This window comes from Schistocerca serialis, chromosome 3, assembly GCF_023864345.2.
Source record: "Schistocerca serialis cubense isolate TAMUIC-IGC-003099 chromosome 3, iqSchSeri2.2, whole genome shotgun sequence".
NCBI lineage: Eukaryota > Metazoa > Arthropoda > Insecta > Orthoptera > Acrididae > Schistocerca > Schistocerca serialis.
Window position 1 is genome coordinate 782,518,608 of NC_064640.1, and position 15,979 is coordinate 782,534,586.

The window sequence follows — 15,979 nt, forward strand, 5'->3', positions numbered from 1 at the left end:
GCAAGAACCTAAGATGCAGCAGGCACAGAACTGTATTACTCTAAGTTTTCACTCACAAATCCATCAACTAAGAAGCCTCTAGTAACAGTTGTCTCTTACATTACAAAGGAAAAAATGCCTACACAACATTGTGATGCAGGAGTACAAGTTGATGCACCAAAAAAGATACTCACATAAACCTATATTACAATTCCATTAGAGAAGGAGTGGATGCCGGACATACCCTACAAAAAGAGGTACGAGGAGATAGCCACTATCAATGTTCTAGAGCCTACTTTATATATAGCCACAATAAACTCTTACACAGTGTTCCAGAAGAGAGTGCCTATGTGGAATAAAGGGAAAACAAGTGCCAGAAAATTGTATTGCATGAATTAACCCTTGAATATTGCATGAATTAACCCTTGAACTTTTGAAGCCATATGCAGAAGAGCAATCCAAGGACTTGGAAGGACTCCAACTGCCTATTATTTAAAATACATCCTTCAAAAGAAACTATAGATAATCAAAATTACTCCAAATGATGAACCAACTAGAAAATCAAGATGCTACATATGTTTGAAGAATATAACTAACCAGAGATACCACAAAACCAAGTTAAAGTGTGGAAGCTGTGGTCACCATCTGCGCAAGTCTTGCAGAACCAACCCTTTTGAGTGCAGGGGGTAAATGTCATCTGTAAATGACAGTATTATCTACAATTGAAAAGTGTTTGTTGAAAGTTTTCAATATACTGTAATCTATATCTGAGCAAGTGTTTTTATTTCTGTTTTGGAAGTTTTTGTCAAGGACGAAAACGGATTATCCTGTTATTAGATCGAAGAGTGTGTACAAATTTTGGACAGCCTGTATATTCAAGTACGGACTTAATATTACTAGTTTGCACAAACTTTCATTGTCCAAGTTTTTAGCACTGCTGCCTGTTATATTTCACGAAGAAAAGTAGTATATTTACTTAAACACTTATGGTGGTCTCTACATGTTCCAAACATTACGTTTTTAATTATAATGACACTGAGTACTTTTGAACTGATCTCACACTGGAATCACAATCCCTTAAAATAAATATATATTACAACATTTATAGCCTTTTTTCCCCTTGCGTGGTGCTGCACATAACCTAAAACAACACTGTGTCCCTTCTGTTAAGCCACACCATTGGTTGCCTCACTTCATGGTCACTGGGAGTGGTTACTCCTGCAAGCCTGATGATCTGCAACTCATTTGTTGTGGCAACCAAGTGTGTAACTAACCATACTTCCTTTGACATCTACTGGCTGCTGTCACGTTGGTTGCTGGCAAAAATTTGACAATATGTAATAGGCCAAAGGAACCTAAATTACTTGCATTAGCAACTAGCTTTATTATTTTTAATTTACTGCATGGCACTACCCAACTTTTTATCTGCACAATTCCCTCAAAAAATACACACTCAAATATTCAAATTTGGTCAAAAATTTAACAATTTAGTATTTATACTGTATTTGCTTACTTCACTGAGAGCATCCTCTCCAGGAGACATCACCAATTCTATGAATCCTGAGGTTGACAACAACCCCTGCAGTCCACTGCATTCAATATCAATTCAGAAGTTGAAATTTGTTTTACATGGTTAAACAGCTGTACAATAATGTGTGTTGTCGCAAAGGCAAAGGGTGCAACACCCAGCTGGGAAACACTGAGCACACAAATACCTCCTGCTGATCTTGCAGGCCAGAATAGGAATGAGAGAAGTTTGAGACTACACAAAAATGTGTTAACATAGATTCAAAAAGCAGGAAAGACAAATATCCTATACTTGAAATGATAATCAATGAAAAAATGTTAAATTTTTGGAGGCAATGCTAGAAACATATTCTAACACTAAAGAAGAGAATAAATATAAAGTGTATAACTGGATGACAAAAACTGCAACAATGGTAAGTCCAATAATTGATTACACATGCAAATGACAAAGCGTAATAATTATTAAATTAAATAGTTTGTGTGACAACAGAAACCCCACATTAGAAGAGCTGAAAGCAAAATAAAGAAAGCAGGCAGATATACCAAGTGTGATATGTAAAGTGGGGAAGTAAGATTTCAGGAATAGATGAAAGAATAAAATTCATTTAAGGGAGTAAATAAGCAAATGGAATTTCAGTAGCTACAGATATAATAAATGAACTGGTAGGCCTACTTAGGCAAGTGGCTGCAATGTGAAATGCTGGCAGAAAAACAGAGCAATATTAAGACTGTAAAACCAGGATTGAAAAAGGAGTTAAGAAAAGAACGTAAACAGGAATCAACTATCCAAAAAAAAATTAGACTGGGAAGGGACTAGGATGATGAATAGAAATCCTGTTGTTACTTTTTCTCCTTACAGAAGCACTATGTTGCTGATCAGTTTTTATTCTCTCAGGTACTCGATAAACTGTATAGACTGAATTTTCACGTGTCTCATTCCTTTAAAATGAATGTTAACTTTCTCACTGACAATGATTACTGATGGCATACTGCATCACATGTAGCCAAAACAGTCATGCAACATAACTTCAGACTCTTTACATCTCAACAACAGAAGTGGATGATGTACTATCTGCAAATAATAAGCAGAAATTGATATGTAGTATTTTTTTTCTGAAGAGAGAAATCACAAATATCACATTCTTAGCACAGTACGTGCTCCATATGCAAAGTTTATCATCCTATTAAACAATGAACATAGTGCAACAATCAAAGCACATATTTAAACAAATCCCTAAACAATGTAACAAAATATTGTGAATACTATACCAACAATGTTTCTTTATAGCTTTGAACACATGATGATAAAATGAATGTCTTTTCAATTATTATTACCAATACCGAATCTTAGAAACTGTGCACCAACAACACGATGAGAACACTACCTATGTATGATGCGAATATATCACTTCAAGTTCACAAAGTTTAAATGAAGTTACATAACAGCAAGAATTCATCATGTTTCGTGCTTTACATTTACCACAATACAAAAGTTGTCAATTGTAAGGAAAAAAATAGTGATTTAATGCAATCACTCACTTGGGGAGGAGCTGCTGATGCAGTAAACAGATGGCACATGCCGCTTATCTTTGGATCTCCGGAATCCTTGGTCATAATGGTGCAAGTAAATTAATGATACTGCTTGCTGCAGTCCAACCCACACTGTTCCAAGGGAAGGAAGGGGGTATCCGAGAAAGAGAGAAAGAGAGAGAGAGAGAGAGAGAGAGAGAGAGAGAGATTTTAAGTGATACACAACAAAGAGCAGCAGGGGAGGGAACAGGAAAAGCACAAGGATGAAATCTGATTGAATGATTATGAAATGTGGACTGTGTATTACTTCCCGTCAACGTTTGTTTAAAATGTTAGTTTTCAGAAGGATAGGACTACTATTGAGTTTACATGCAGAATACAATTATTAATTATTTGTACCAGAACACAAGTAAATTCATGAAATTAATAGGCAGAAAGAACGCACTAACACAAACCAATAAAGGAGTGCACGGCAGGTAAGGAGCAACTGTGGGACAATTTAAAGTACACTGTGCTTTTCATACTACCACACACTGTGGATAAGGGAGCATCGGTACAAAGCAATTTGCTGGTATCACTGTCTAATTTGAAAGTGTAATGTTAATCAATGCTACTGCCTGGTGTAAGAATCTGCCAACTGATTTTGTCTGCATAATAAATGTAAAGGTATATACTGTAAACAAACTTGGCCCAGTCGGTGAAGTGATCTGCAAAAGATCAAAGTACTGACTACCCACCATTTTAAACAATAATGTATCCCTGTTAGCATACTACAGTCTGAACAAAATGGCACTCCACATGACACCTATGCGTTAAACAGCATATCATCCTCTATATTAATTTTAGTATGAAATTTTCTTCTTTGTTTCCTAACCATGTAGCTACACTTCCTTTTTACGTAAAGAACACATCTGCTCTGACAAACAGGCAACTAAAACATATCCACCCTCATTCATCATGTCCAATTTGAAGAATTTTTAAATAAATTTAAGGAAGAATACAAAAGGTTGGCAAAGAAGTCCATTCAGTTTATTATTTTCTGCAAGTTATTTCCAGTATAGTCAGGTTTTTATTCTACTCTACTTTCAAAAACAAAATACTAAAATTGGCTGATACCAGTTCTGTGGAAAAGAAAGGAAATAATAAGAACTATATTTTGCTTTACTGAAGAGTGGGGGGAGGTGGGGAAGAGAGAGATATGAGCTACAAAGATATTTGACAACACCCAATGGATGAGAAATGTTTTAACAAAACACTTCAAACCTGGTCAGCCAATTTTTATCCTGCAAATCTTCACAGTAGTAGAAAGTTCATTCAGCTCTTCAGTCAGATGGTTTTGAGTGTTATCACAGAACTTGCCAAAAAACAATAGAGGGGAGGGATATGAAGGTTAAAGATTAACTCTTGTAACACACAATATATTCTACTTAAAGAAAGGTAGGTAGAACCTATATAGTTCCTTAGATGTTTCCAGTTTAATGCACATTGTATGAAGTCTTTTGAAACAATCTGATGATTGCAGCTAGCTGTTTGATTTGCAATAATATGCTTATGAGTAATTTTACAAAGCAGCACCTAACAAGAAGTTGATTATTTACTGTAAGCAGGCAATCATGCTCATAACAGTATCTTTATTAACTAGCATGTGCTGCCAGGATCTGAACTGGATGAGAGGACTGCAAATGAACACTAATGTACTAGGAAATTACAAGGAGACAGAATACTGGCCACTACTTACCTTCAGAAGATTAAATTCCAGCACTGCCAATACACATAAAAGTACGAACAAATCTGTTCCCAAGTTTTGGAACTAGGAGGACAGGGAAAGAGGTTTCTGAAAGCTGAGAAGGAGTTGGCTGGCCCTCCTTCCCAACCATGAAAAACATCCCTCTTTCCTCCCCGATTAAGAAAGTAACAGTTTCAAAAACCAGGGACAACTGTTTTCTGCTTTAATGTGTGTCAGCATTACTGAAATTTATACCTCCTGAATCTCCAATTCTTCCCCCCCCCCCCTTGCCCCCTCCCCTAAATACACACACACACACACACACACACACACACACACACACACACACACACACACTCTTACTAATGACTCATGCCAACTGTGTATGTTCTACAAGATTTATCTATTTTGAGAGTAAGTTTTTGGCTTACTTTAACTACTATCATTGTTTTAAGTTTTGTGTTAGTTATGACAGTAGAATAAATGCTATATAACAAATTCCAATTAAGTTTTGACAAAATTTGAACCTATAATGCAATTTGGCTCTCATTTTGAAACCCCCCTTTGCATTTCTTTACACTTAGTACACTTTACTGCAACAACAGTTACACTGTCCAAGTGATCTTCATTTCAAACTCATTTCATTTGAAACATTTCCCTCAAAGTTTTCTACCAGCTTGCCAACATCTTCAACAACTGCACTGAGTTATTCCCCAGTTGTCTCTTAAGCAAAAACTAGTTTCAAAAGAAAGAAAAAAATAAAGTACTGCAGAACATATACAATTTGTGTAAAATATTCTGTCTCCTTGCTACACCAAATTACAATAAAACTACTGTCCAAAGACTATCTCAATCACCTTCTTAACAAATACAATGTATGTTACTGCCAGAAGCTCTGGTCTTTGTCCTAGTCAGATATGTCAAAGCAACTGGCAGTATCTTATATGAAGGTGTCTCAAACTCCATTCTCATCCACAGTTTTCGTTTCCATTGATAAAAAGATTTCAATTTTAATAGTAGTATTAAATAAAATTTGTTGTTCTGATTGAGAGTGGAATAATTAGTGTTCTCTGGACAATGTTTCAATCTGATTCTTATGAGTAATGTATCCATTTGTAAGATGCTTTTCAGTCAGTTTGGCAACTACTAAAATTTCAATTATGTTTTACACAACCACATTTCTCCCTTCAAAAGATGTATGGGGACTTCTAGAAAGGTAATGGAAAGTCTAAAATACATGAGACTGATTGGGAGGGTTTTTCCAAGAATTTCATAGCAACCAAACTTGCCTAAATTATCAGTTGATCATCTATCAGAGCATATATTTAATACATTTACTATGGACCGTCCATAACTCCTAAAAGGTTTCAGACTAATTTTGAAACTCCTATTCTGCTGCAATCCACACTGCACATAATAGTTCACTGATAGTCACAATATTGTGACCAGATTATGTAATTACATTTTTGCATGAAAGTTATCATTTCATTACACATTAAAAACTGAAAAGACTTATTTGCCAAACCAATACTCATTTCGAAATATTTTTCAAAAAGCAAAGAGCTACTTCAATAGTGGAAGTTAAATGAAAACATAACCACCCATCGCAACCTACAGCAATAGGTTGGGACAAGGGTTTAACAACTCCATAAGAGATGAAAAAACACTGGGCTTGCACTCACATCAGAGTCCATGATAAGGACTGGTCCCGATGGTGAAACATAATATACATCTAAGGACTTTCTTAAGCTGCTGTGCAAGGAGCTGCAGGTAAAATACAAGAAGCATAACAAAAAACAGAAAAGGTATGATTGATGAGTTAACAATTAACAACAGGAATGCGTAACACTTTAATAAGCACAAGTAAGGGAAAGATAAGGGTGACGTGGCTAAAAAAAGAATCAGTAAATGTTATCAGAGACGGTCAAGAATAGGATATACAGTACTTGAGTGTGTGTGTGTGTGTGTGTGTGTGTGTGTGTGTGTGTGTGTGTGTGTGTGTGTGTGTAGAAGTGTTGGGGCAGGAGCCCAGACAGAGTTCAAGGAAGGGGAGATAAAGATTAGGATGGAGAAGAAAGATCTGATTGGTATAAGAAGGAAATGTGTATATTTGTGGGTGGGGATGGGGCAGCACAGCTGTGCTGTTTCATTATTTATGCAGTATGTGTTTCAATTTAACCTTCTTTGTTCCAGCATCCTTCACCAAACATTCTTCAATGCCTACAAAATTTAATAAATATTGCTTTAAACATTAGTTTAATGTTAAAGTTACCACACAAATAATTTCTTAATGATAACTAAAGCTAATATATGGCCCTTTTTGTTAGAGAAAAAACTGCCTTCTCAATATTGGAAATATGAAGCAAGAGTTCCTATTTCATCACCTTTCATTTTAATACTAAATTGCATGGCACCTTATATATGATCGTAGAAATAATATAAATTAATGGCAACATTCAAGTTCACATTAACACATTTTTTAACAAAAAAAGAAAGCAGGACACAAAATCACTAAAAGATTTTCAATGAAAATATATTCAAATACACAAGGTGTCCACTACTACTCTACACTTATTAGTATACTTTTCATACATAAAAATTATCCAAAACTCTTTCTTCTATGCTAGAGTTATCACACTCATAGAATGAAATAATGTCATCTTAGATATCACCCTTCCAATAAAGTTCAGTTTTATCCATCACTCAATGAAAGTGACATCCAGTTGTAAGTCCGCAATTTCACAATTTATGAGAATAATTCTGCTCAACCACAATGGAAAACGTCAATCCTCTTAAAATTCTTTTAAGAGGATAACATTATAAATGTGATGGAGATGAATTATTCTTTTAAATTGTTTTTACCCGAGATTTTATTGTGAGATTTTGACATTGAGCTGTTTGTCATTATGCTGACCAGTTCACTTACACCTAATAATTATACACAGTATAAACACTGTAAGCAAATGTATTCAGTAAAGACAATACCCTACAGAGAAAGCTTATGACAGGAAAGTGTCTTACGCGAATTATTTAATGCCTCATACCCAGAGAACAAGTGATTTATTGATGTCTGAATTTCAGAAAACTACAACTCGTATCCTACATGCTGAATTTATGTATTTTGCACACACTCCATTAGGCCAACCGAAGTTTTACTCTAAAGAGTGTGCAACCTGTGGGCTCACAAAGATTGCCAACATAGCTCAAAGTATCTGGACATATGAAAATGATTACATTGCTTTAACAAGAGTTTTTACTAAGTCACATGCATAATTAGCACACACCCCTCTGAGAAGTTCAGGGAAGAAAATCTTTCACATACATCAACCAGAGATGTTATGTCACAGGAGACCTAGTTTCCACCCGAATGGCTAAAGGAAGTGAAACAATATCATTCAAAATTATTATTTCAAAAACTTTCAAGTATTTTCAGAAGGTCCCAATTTCCAGGTGGTGCTTAGGCAGGGAACCTGATAGCATGGCTTAAATTTTATGAAAATTAGTTTATATAACAGAATTCTGCAGAACTGTATTTTGACACAAGCATGACCATGTCTTTTTGGTTGCTTCCTTTGGTCATTTCAGCGGACGCAAGATCTCCCATTTTGTAACAGAAAGAAAAAACAAATGGCAGTTGCAGACTGAGGCTTGTAAGAACCAACAAAAAAAGTGCATCTCCTGTGGCTGACAGCAACAGATGAAATTTTTACTTCTGTTATTTTTGTGCCTCATAAAAAAATTCTTTAAAATAAAGATGTGCAGCTACGAAACTCCCAGCTGGTGGAATATACAAACAAGATATGGAAGAAGTTATACATTAACCAAAATGCAAAAAGAATAAAAGTATTCTAAAATTAATGACAAAAAATGGATACACAGCAGTAGTTACAATGCAAGTGTTGACAGTGCACATCAGCAGCATAAATATTTCAAATTAATTATTTAACTGAGGGACAATGACATTAGTTCCAACTTAGATGAAAGAAATTTTCACTAATTGCAAAATCCTCATGTATAAGGTTTTTGGACATCACAATATCAAGTCAGTTTCAATTCACTTTTGACAGTCATAAAATTTCTCTAAGAAGAAAATGGAGATTTTCTGTCAAGCATGAAGGAATAAAATGATAAGTATTTTATTTTTCAGAATGAAACAACAGAGGTGCAGGAAGAACACTAATCTGATAAGTAGTAGGAAGGGTAATTGCTAAAGGTAGAGTATGAAACTATTAGAAAATTCATTCTGACAAATATAACAAAACTAACAGACTTTTGGCTTAACAGAATTAAACTTTGAGGTTTCCTTAAGAATGCTGTACAGATTTTTCCTGTAGACAACACCAAATGGAACACTAAAAAAGCATTTCTACCGTTTCCAGTTTACATATGTAGTCCATGAATAAGAAAGAAGGTGAAAATTAATCAAGCCAACAACATGCATAAAATTAAAGAAGAGCATTCCTACCTATAATCAGATAATGGCTGAGTTGCTTACCCAGTCCCATTAGGTTGGGTGCTGTCTGACTTGCATCTATCGTGGCAACTTCTCCCAAACCATTCACTGCTATTCCATTCACCATATTCACTGCTAGAAAGGAAGGAATTATGAAAAAGTGTCATGTGGTTCACGAGTACTTTAAAGTAAAAGTATACAATCATTTCAAAATTGTAACACAAAAAACAAATGCAAATATGTTAGATTAAACACAAACAGCAATTTTTGAATATTGTCTCACTAGGATTGTGTTGCAAGACTGGCCACTACACAAAAATGTGAAAACTATAACTTTCCAGTACTGAGAAAGGGAGGTGTTTGTTGGGGGAGGTGTTTGTTGGGGGAGGTGTTTGTTGGGGGAGGTGTTTGTTGGGGGAGGTGTTTGTTGGGGGAGGTGTTTGTTGGGGGAGGTGTTTGTTGGGGGAGGTGTTTGTTGGGGGAGATGTTTGTTGGGGGAGATGTTTGTTGGGGGAGATGTTTGTTGGGGGAGATGTTTGTTGGGGGAGATGTTTGTTGGGGGAGATGTTTGTTGGGGGAGATGTTTGTTGGGGGAGATGTTTGTTGGGGGAGATGTTTGTTGGGGGAGATGTTTGTTGGGGGAGATGTTTGTTGGGGGAGATGTTTGTTGGGGAGGAGCAAGCACGGTGTGGGGTGAAGAGTATCAGATCAATTTTAATCGATATCTGTTGTATTACAACTCACATATGGAGTAAGGGAAAAATGACTGCCTATATGCCTCTCTCGTACCTTATTCTCGCAGTCTAGGATCTTGTACAAGGGGTGTTTGAAAAGTCCGTGCAAAGTCAGAGAGATGGCACCATCGGCGCATATCTAGGTCATGTTTAGTTAGTAGCATCTTTAGAGGGAACACACACCAAGTTTCAGCCATATTGGTCTATTCTTTGTGTTTGGCATTCGTGTGAATCAAGGAAGTCGACCGATTGTCAAAAAATGGATGAAGAAGAATTTCGTGTGGCGATTAAACATTACTTTACGAAAGGCAAAATGCCTCAAGAGACTAAAGAGAAGCTTGATAAACATTACGGTGACTCTGCACCTTCAATTAGAACAGTTTATAAGTGGTTTCAAAATTTTTGGAGTGGCCATATGGGCAAAGGGATGCTGAATGTTCTGGATGCCCTGTGGAGATTACGACTCCAGAAATCATTGATAAAATACATGGTATGGTGATGGATGACAGAAGAGTTAAGGCGCGTGAGATTGCTAGTGCTGTGGGCACCTCGAAGAACGGGTACATAATATTTTGCATAAACATTTGGACATGAGGAAGCTATCTGCAAGACGAGTTCAACAATTGCTCATACTTGGCCAAAAATTGAATCGTATGAAGTGTTGCAAGGATTGTTTGCAGCTGTTCAGGAAGAATCCGCAGCCTAAGTGTTGTTTTGTCACTGTGGATGAAACGTGAGTACATTACTGTACTCCTGAGACCAAAAAAACAATCTAAGCAATGGGTTACCAAGAGAGAATCCCCACCTAAGAAGGTGAAGAGCAGTCCTTCAGCTGGTAAGGTTAAGGTGACTGTCTTTTGGGATTCGCAAGGGATAATCCTCATCAACAATTAGACCATTTGGAAACCGAGCTGCAAGAAAAACGACGGTGATTGGACCGCAAAAAAGTGATTTTTCATCACGACAATACACCAGCCCACACCTCAGCAGTTGTGGTCGGAAAATTAATGGAAATAGGATTCCAATTCGTTTCACTTTCCCCCCCATTCACCAGACTTGCCTCCCTCGGACTACTATTTGTTCCCCAATTTGAAGAAATGGCTGGCGGGGCAAAGATTTTATTCAAATGAGGAGGTGATTGCAGCAACTAATAGCTATTTTGCAGACTTGGGCAATTTCTATTATTAGGAAGGGATCAACAAATTAGAACAGCGTTGGATGAAGTGTATAAGTCTAAAAGGAGACTGTCGAAAAATAAGTTTTCCCCAAACACATAAGTAGTTTTTATTTTTGTACGGACTTTTCAAATGCCCATCATATGTTATTTCCTTTACAGGCGCAACATTTTCTGAGAACCTTTCCAACACACACACACACACACACACACACACACACACACACACTTCCATTCATCTTCCCCACTACTGATTTCACATGTCCATCAAATTTTACATTTCTTAGTACTATCTGTAAATATTTAAACAGTGTGACATGCTATAGGTGCTCATTACTAATTTCATAATCACAGACTGTTAGGTTCATTCTCTGAACCGAGCACTGCATTTTGTCGTATAATCATTTTGTATGTCCAGGAGCACCAAAATGAAGTTCATTCAACAATTCTCTGACAAACTGAGCTATCCGGCCATGACTCTCAACCTTCCCTAATAGCCTCTACTCTACTTTCCAAACTCTCCCACATACTTAGCAGGACTAATGGTCTTTGAAGAAAAGGTAACATCAGCATTAGCCTGGCAAAACAACAGTGATAAAATAATGTGTAAACAATTTCACCAGTGCATACTGCAGTGCTCATGTTTGTATATCAATATGAATATGGCCTTTGCCTTATTGGATTCTTCTCAGAAATACAGTGTGGAATATCGCATGCCCTCTAATCTAGTGTGATCTGACGCAAAACAGTTACAGCATATTTTTACTACTGCACTAAATTCACCCCAACAGAAACCAAAAACTTTGATTTATTCACTGTTACCATTCTTTAACGTACTGTATCATTGGAAATATTCTTGGATTGTGGGACATGTTATCCACGAATGCCTGGATTATGTAACACTATTTTTAGAGAATTTCGAAAATACTGCCTGTTTTGGAACCATCCCACCTCATAACCAACAGCTTCTGGTCACTTCATTGACCTACCCTAAATCACTTTCATCACGAATCCTTAACTATTCAATTGACATTAATCAAATACGAATAAGTTATAAAATATGACATACCTCAGAAAAGACATTCTGAAGCACAAAAAAGGAAGAATAAGCATTTTTAATTCTACATAAACAAAACTAGCATACTTTCAGACAACCAAAAAGAGGAAAAAACATATCATAGAATGATATAACTAAATCTATAAAAATGAATTTCAATTATGGGCAGCAGCTAGAGAAACCCTTTCAGATGTTTACAGCATGGTTAAAACTCAAAAAATTTTCTTCATCCCAGCATTACTTACCCTGACGTGCTCCCTGTGCATCGATCTGGCTCCAGTATGTTTCACTTGGAGAGGTATGATTGACACCAGGTGGAGGTTGTGCTGCTTGTCCCGTGTAACGGAAATAAGGGTTCTTTAAGTCCAGTGTATTAGATGACCTTGTACCTGTGCCTTCCACACATAGCTCAATTGTTACATCATAACTCTGCCTGTCAAAGAGATTAGAAACTCATCAGCTAATTCTTATCTTTAAAAAGAAGTTTTCTGTAGTCTATATGATGGAATCATTATTAAAATATTTACATTAAAGGAGACAAAATACTCAGGAGTGGGATTTTTCCACTTTTAGATGTTTCTATCAACAATAGTTACTTTTTAAGCTTTTATGTTCCTTCTTTGGGGAGGGGGAGGGCGGCGGCGAGATGGAGGGGGAGGGGGAGAGGGGAGGGGGAGGGGGGAGAGGGAGGGGGGAGAGGGGAGAGGGAGGGGGGAGAGGGAGGGGGGAGGGGGAGGGGGGAGGGGGAGAGGGAGGGGGAGGGGGAGAGGGAGGGGGAGAGGGAGGGGGAGAGGGAGGGGGAGAGGGAGGGGGAGAGGGAGGGGGAGAGGGAGGGGGAGAGGGAGGGGGAGAGGGAGGGGGAGAGGGGGAGGGGGGAGGGGGAGAGAGAAGCTGTCATCAGGGTTAATGGTGGGCCAACACCATATGGAATTCCAGCATTACCGATGGAGAGCACCAAGAACTTATTTTCAGCCACGTGTCCGGATACTTTTGATCACATCGTGTACATACTGAGGTCAATGTCAGAATTCCCAGACTCTGAACAGGGATCAACAGAAGGTTTACGAACTTACACTACACATTGCCCAAACTGTCCATTTCTGGACCAAGAATAAGGGAAAATACAGCCGCATTCCTTTTTTGAACAATATCCTGAACATGGGTTTTCTATGTCAGCTTACCATCTATAATGAACACCTAGGAATTTGGACTGTTGAGACTTGCTAACCATATACCCATTTTGTGTAATCAAAATGTCAGAACTGTATGTTAGAAACTGTAGAACTAAGTCTCATTGTTATTTAGCATCAATTTACTTTCTACAAGCAATGAACTTATGTCTTTAACTGCATTATTTGACAGATTACCTATATTGCACTTAACTAGTGTCATTAGCAAACCGAATCATTTTAGAATCACTGCTATCTGTCAATCACAAAGTAGCTGCTTTTAAAAGCTTAAGATAGATCCTTGCTACAATGGTTAAATTATATCATACAAATGTGCCTTAGTTTCAGACAAGGTATTTTATGTTGCCTCATAACTTTTCAATCACTATAGTCACTGGACTGTGGTGAGAAGAAATAATTACTGGACCATGGTGGGAATAAGAGTGGATATAATGCAAATGGTTACACATTTTAATTTTTATGGGGCAGGCAATAATGCATATATAAAGTAGGTCAGTAATTATTCTTACATATAGTAGCCAGTACAATGCAGTTGGAAAGAAAACAGGGAAACTCCTTTCACAATACATGACCAAGGAGGTAAGGGTTGCCGAGGTCACATTTTACTAACAGCCAACCCTCCAAAGTCAATTTTCCACAGAGCAACAAGAGGACTTCACACTTGTGGAGAGATAAATATCTAATGTGTTGCCCAGCTGACAATGGAAATGTCGCAGCCATTCTTCGAGCTGCAGATTATCTCAGCAAAGCAGCACTTGTGTTGGATGATTATACATGCAGATGAGCAGAATGTGATCCTGTTCTGTCGTTTATCAGGAAATGGCAGACCTGTTTGTTTTTGAACTACTTCATGATGCCATTAAGAATATTAGGGTCTGATCTCATAGACCTACCACACTGTAAAGCTTGCCTAAAATTCCTAAATGAGATGTTGCCCTGAGACCCATTATTAGTGCTGTTGGTTTTCCCCACCTACAAATTAGCCTAATATCTTGTTACATCAAGGTGCCCATAATGATTGTGAACATGTGATGTTCACATTGAAAACTATGATTTTTGTCAAGATAAAAGTAAATCAGTTTAGCTCAATAATATTGAGGGCTAACTGTGTAGTGTTGGCAGAAGAGCCAACACTGTTTTTCTAGAGGAGGCCGAAATGCAGGCGTTTAATTACACGCTGACTGGCGTGAGGTCTGGAACAGGACAATATCTTGAGAATTGCAAATAAAGTACGTAGTTGATATAATACTTAACTTTAATCCACAATTGTAGAACATCTCTCGTTACGGTACATGCTTCATAATATTAATTATCAATTGAATACGGCGTCTCGCTAGGTCATAGCAAATGTAGCTGAAGGCTATGCTAACTATCGTCTCGGCAAATGAGAGCGTATTTGTCAGTGAACCATTGCTATGAACGTCGGCTGTACAACTGGGGCAAGTGCTAGTAAGTCTCTCTAGACCTGCCGTGTGGTGGCGCTCAGTCTGCTATCACTGAGTGGCGACACGCGGGTCCGACGTATACTAATGGACCGCGGCCGATTTAAAGGCTACCACCTAGCAAGTGTGGTGTCTGGCGGTGACACCACAAACTGGATGTAGTTTCTGTTAACAAACAGCTCTGTGGCAGGTACGTTACCAGACTGCTTTCCTCCTGGAGACTGAAGCTGTTTTGTCACCATCTAATTTTTGCTATGCAGAAAATTTTATGAAATGACAGATGGAATGGCCTTGGGTCCTCCACTATTTCCAGCCATGATTAACAACTTCTTTATGGAGCATTTTGGAGAGCAGTTGTAAATAAGTCGACACAAGAAGCTACTGTGTCTTACAAAAACCACTTGTATTCTTGGATTTTTTAGGATTATAATAGTTTGCACAATGCAAATATCATCCCATATTCAGGATGTGAATGAAAGTAGGCACAATATACACTCTTTAGTGTTTTTTCATTACAGTAGGATTTTGTTAAGCAAAGAAGATAGCAGTTCTTGCTGAATTTTGCAATAAGACATTTCATTTTCACATTCTATTTTATTGTGCTTTGTAATCCTAGGAATTTGGTTTCTGTACTGTTGCCAACTGGCTCATGATTGATGGAGACAAATGGAATGTACATATTACTGTTTAGAGCACTGAAATTTTAGCCAGATAGTTCCCTTTGTTCTAAGCTGACTATTCTGTGCTCAGTTGCAGAGTCATTTTGTGGTCATGTTTACTGATTGCTTTAACTCTTCCTTACTACTTCTTTTAGTAGAATTTTGGTATCATCTACAAGTGTGATATTTTTATAAATGTCCATGTTTATGTCACCCCACACATTTTCAATGCATCTGGGAAAGTGCCTGCTTAGAGCAAGCAGTCACATCAGTGCAAGTGCTTCAAATAAGATAGAGCACTCTTTGTTAAGATCGGTACAGACAAATCACCAATACATGTGGAGTTGGAGTTTTTCTAATCCTTCTAATACATCTGTTACTTCATCTTGCATGGCAGTGCTGATGCACATTGACCTATTACATGTGGTTATTTTGGGTTTGTTACTTTATTTTCTTGTGACAATGTTACATTTTTACACAATGCTCTCTTTTCACCAGTGGCTTTTCA

At 37.4% G+C, this 15,979-nt stretch overlaps 1 protein-coding gene across 7 annotated transcripts in view; it reads right to left on the reverse strand.

Moving 5' to 3' along the window:
* Window positions 1-15,979, reverse strand: part of LOC126470625 (histone-arginine methyltransferase CARMER) — a 98,050-nt gene that overhangs the window by 40,238 nt on the left and 41,833 nt on the right. The window contains exons 9-11 of one of the 7 annotated variants that reach the window (XM_050098592.1): window positions 12,426-12,613; window positions 9,228-9,350; window positions 1,159-1,295 (exon numbers count right to left, since the gene is read on the reverse strand). In XM_050098592.1, coding sequence (XP_049954549.1) covers window positions 1,249-1,295; window positions 9,228-9,350; window positions 12,426-12,613 — 358 coding nt within the window. In that variant the 3' untranslated portion in view covers window positions 1,159-1,248. Of the gene's footprint in view, window positions 1-1,158; window positions 1,296-6,887; window positions 6,983-9,227; window positions 9,351-12,425; window positions 12,614-15,979 lie in introns of those variants that run through there. The other 6 variants (XM_050098594.1, XM_050098593.1, XM_050098591.1 and 3 more) reach the window with 6 other exon arrangements.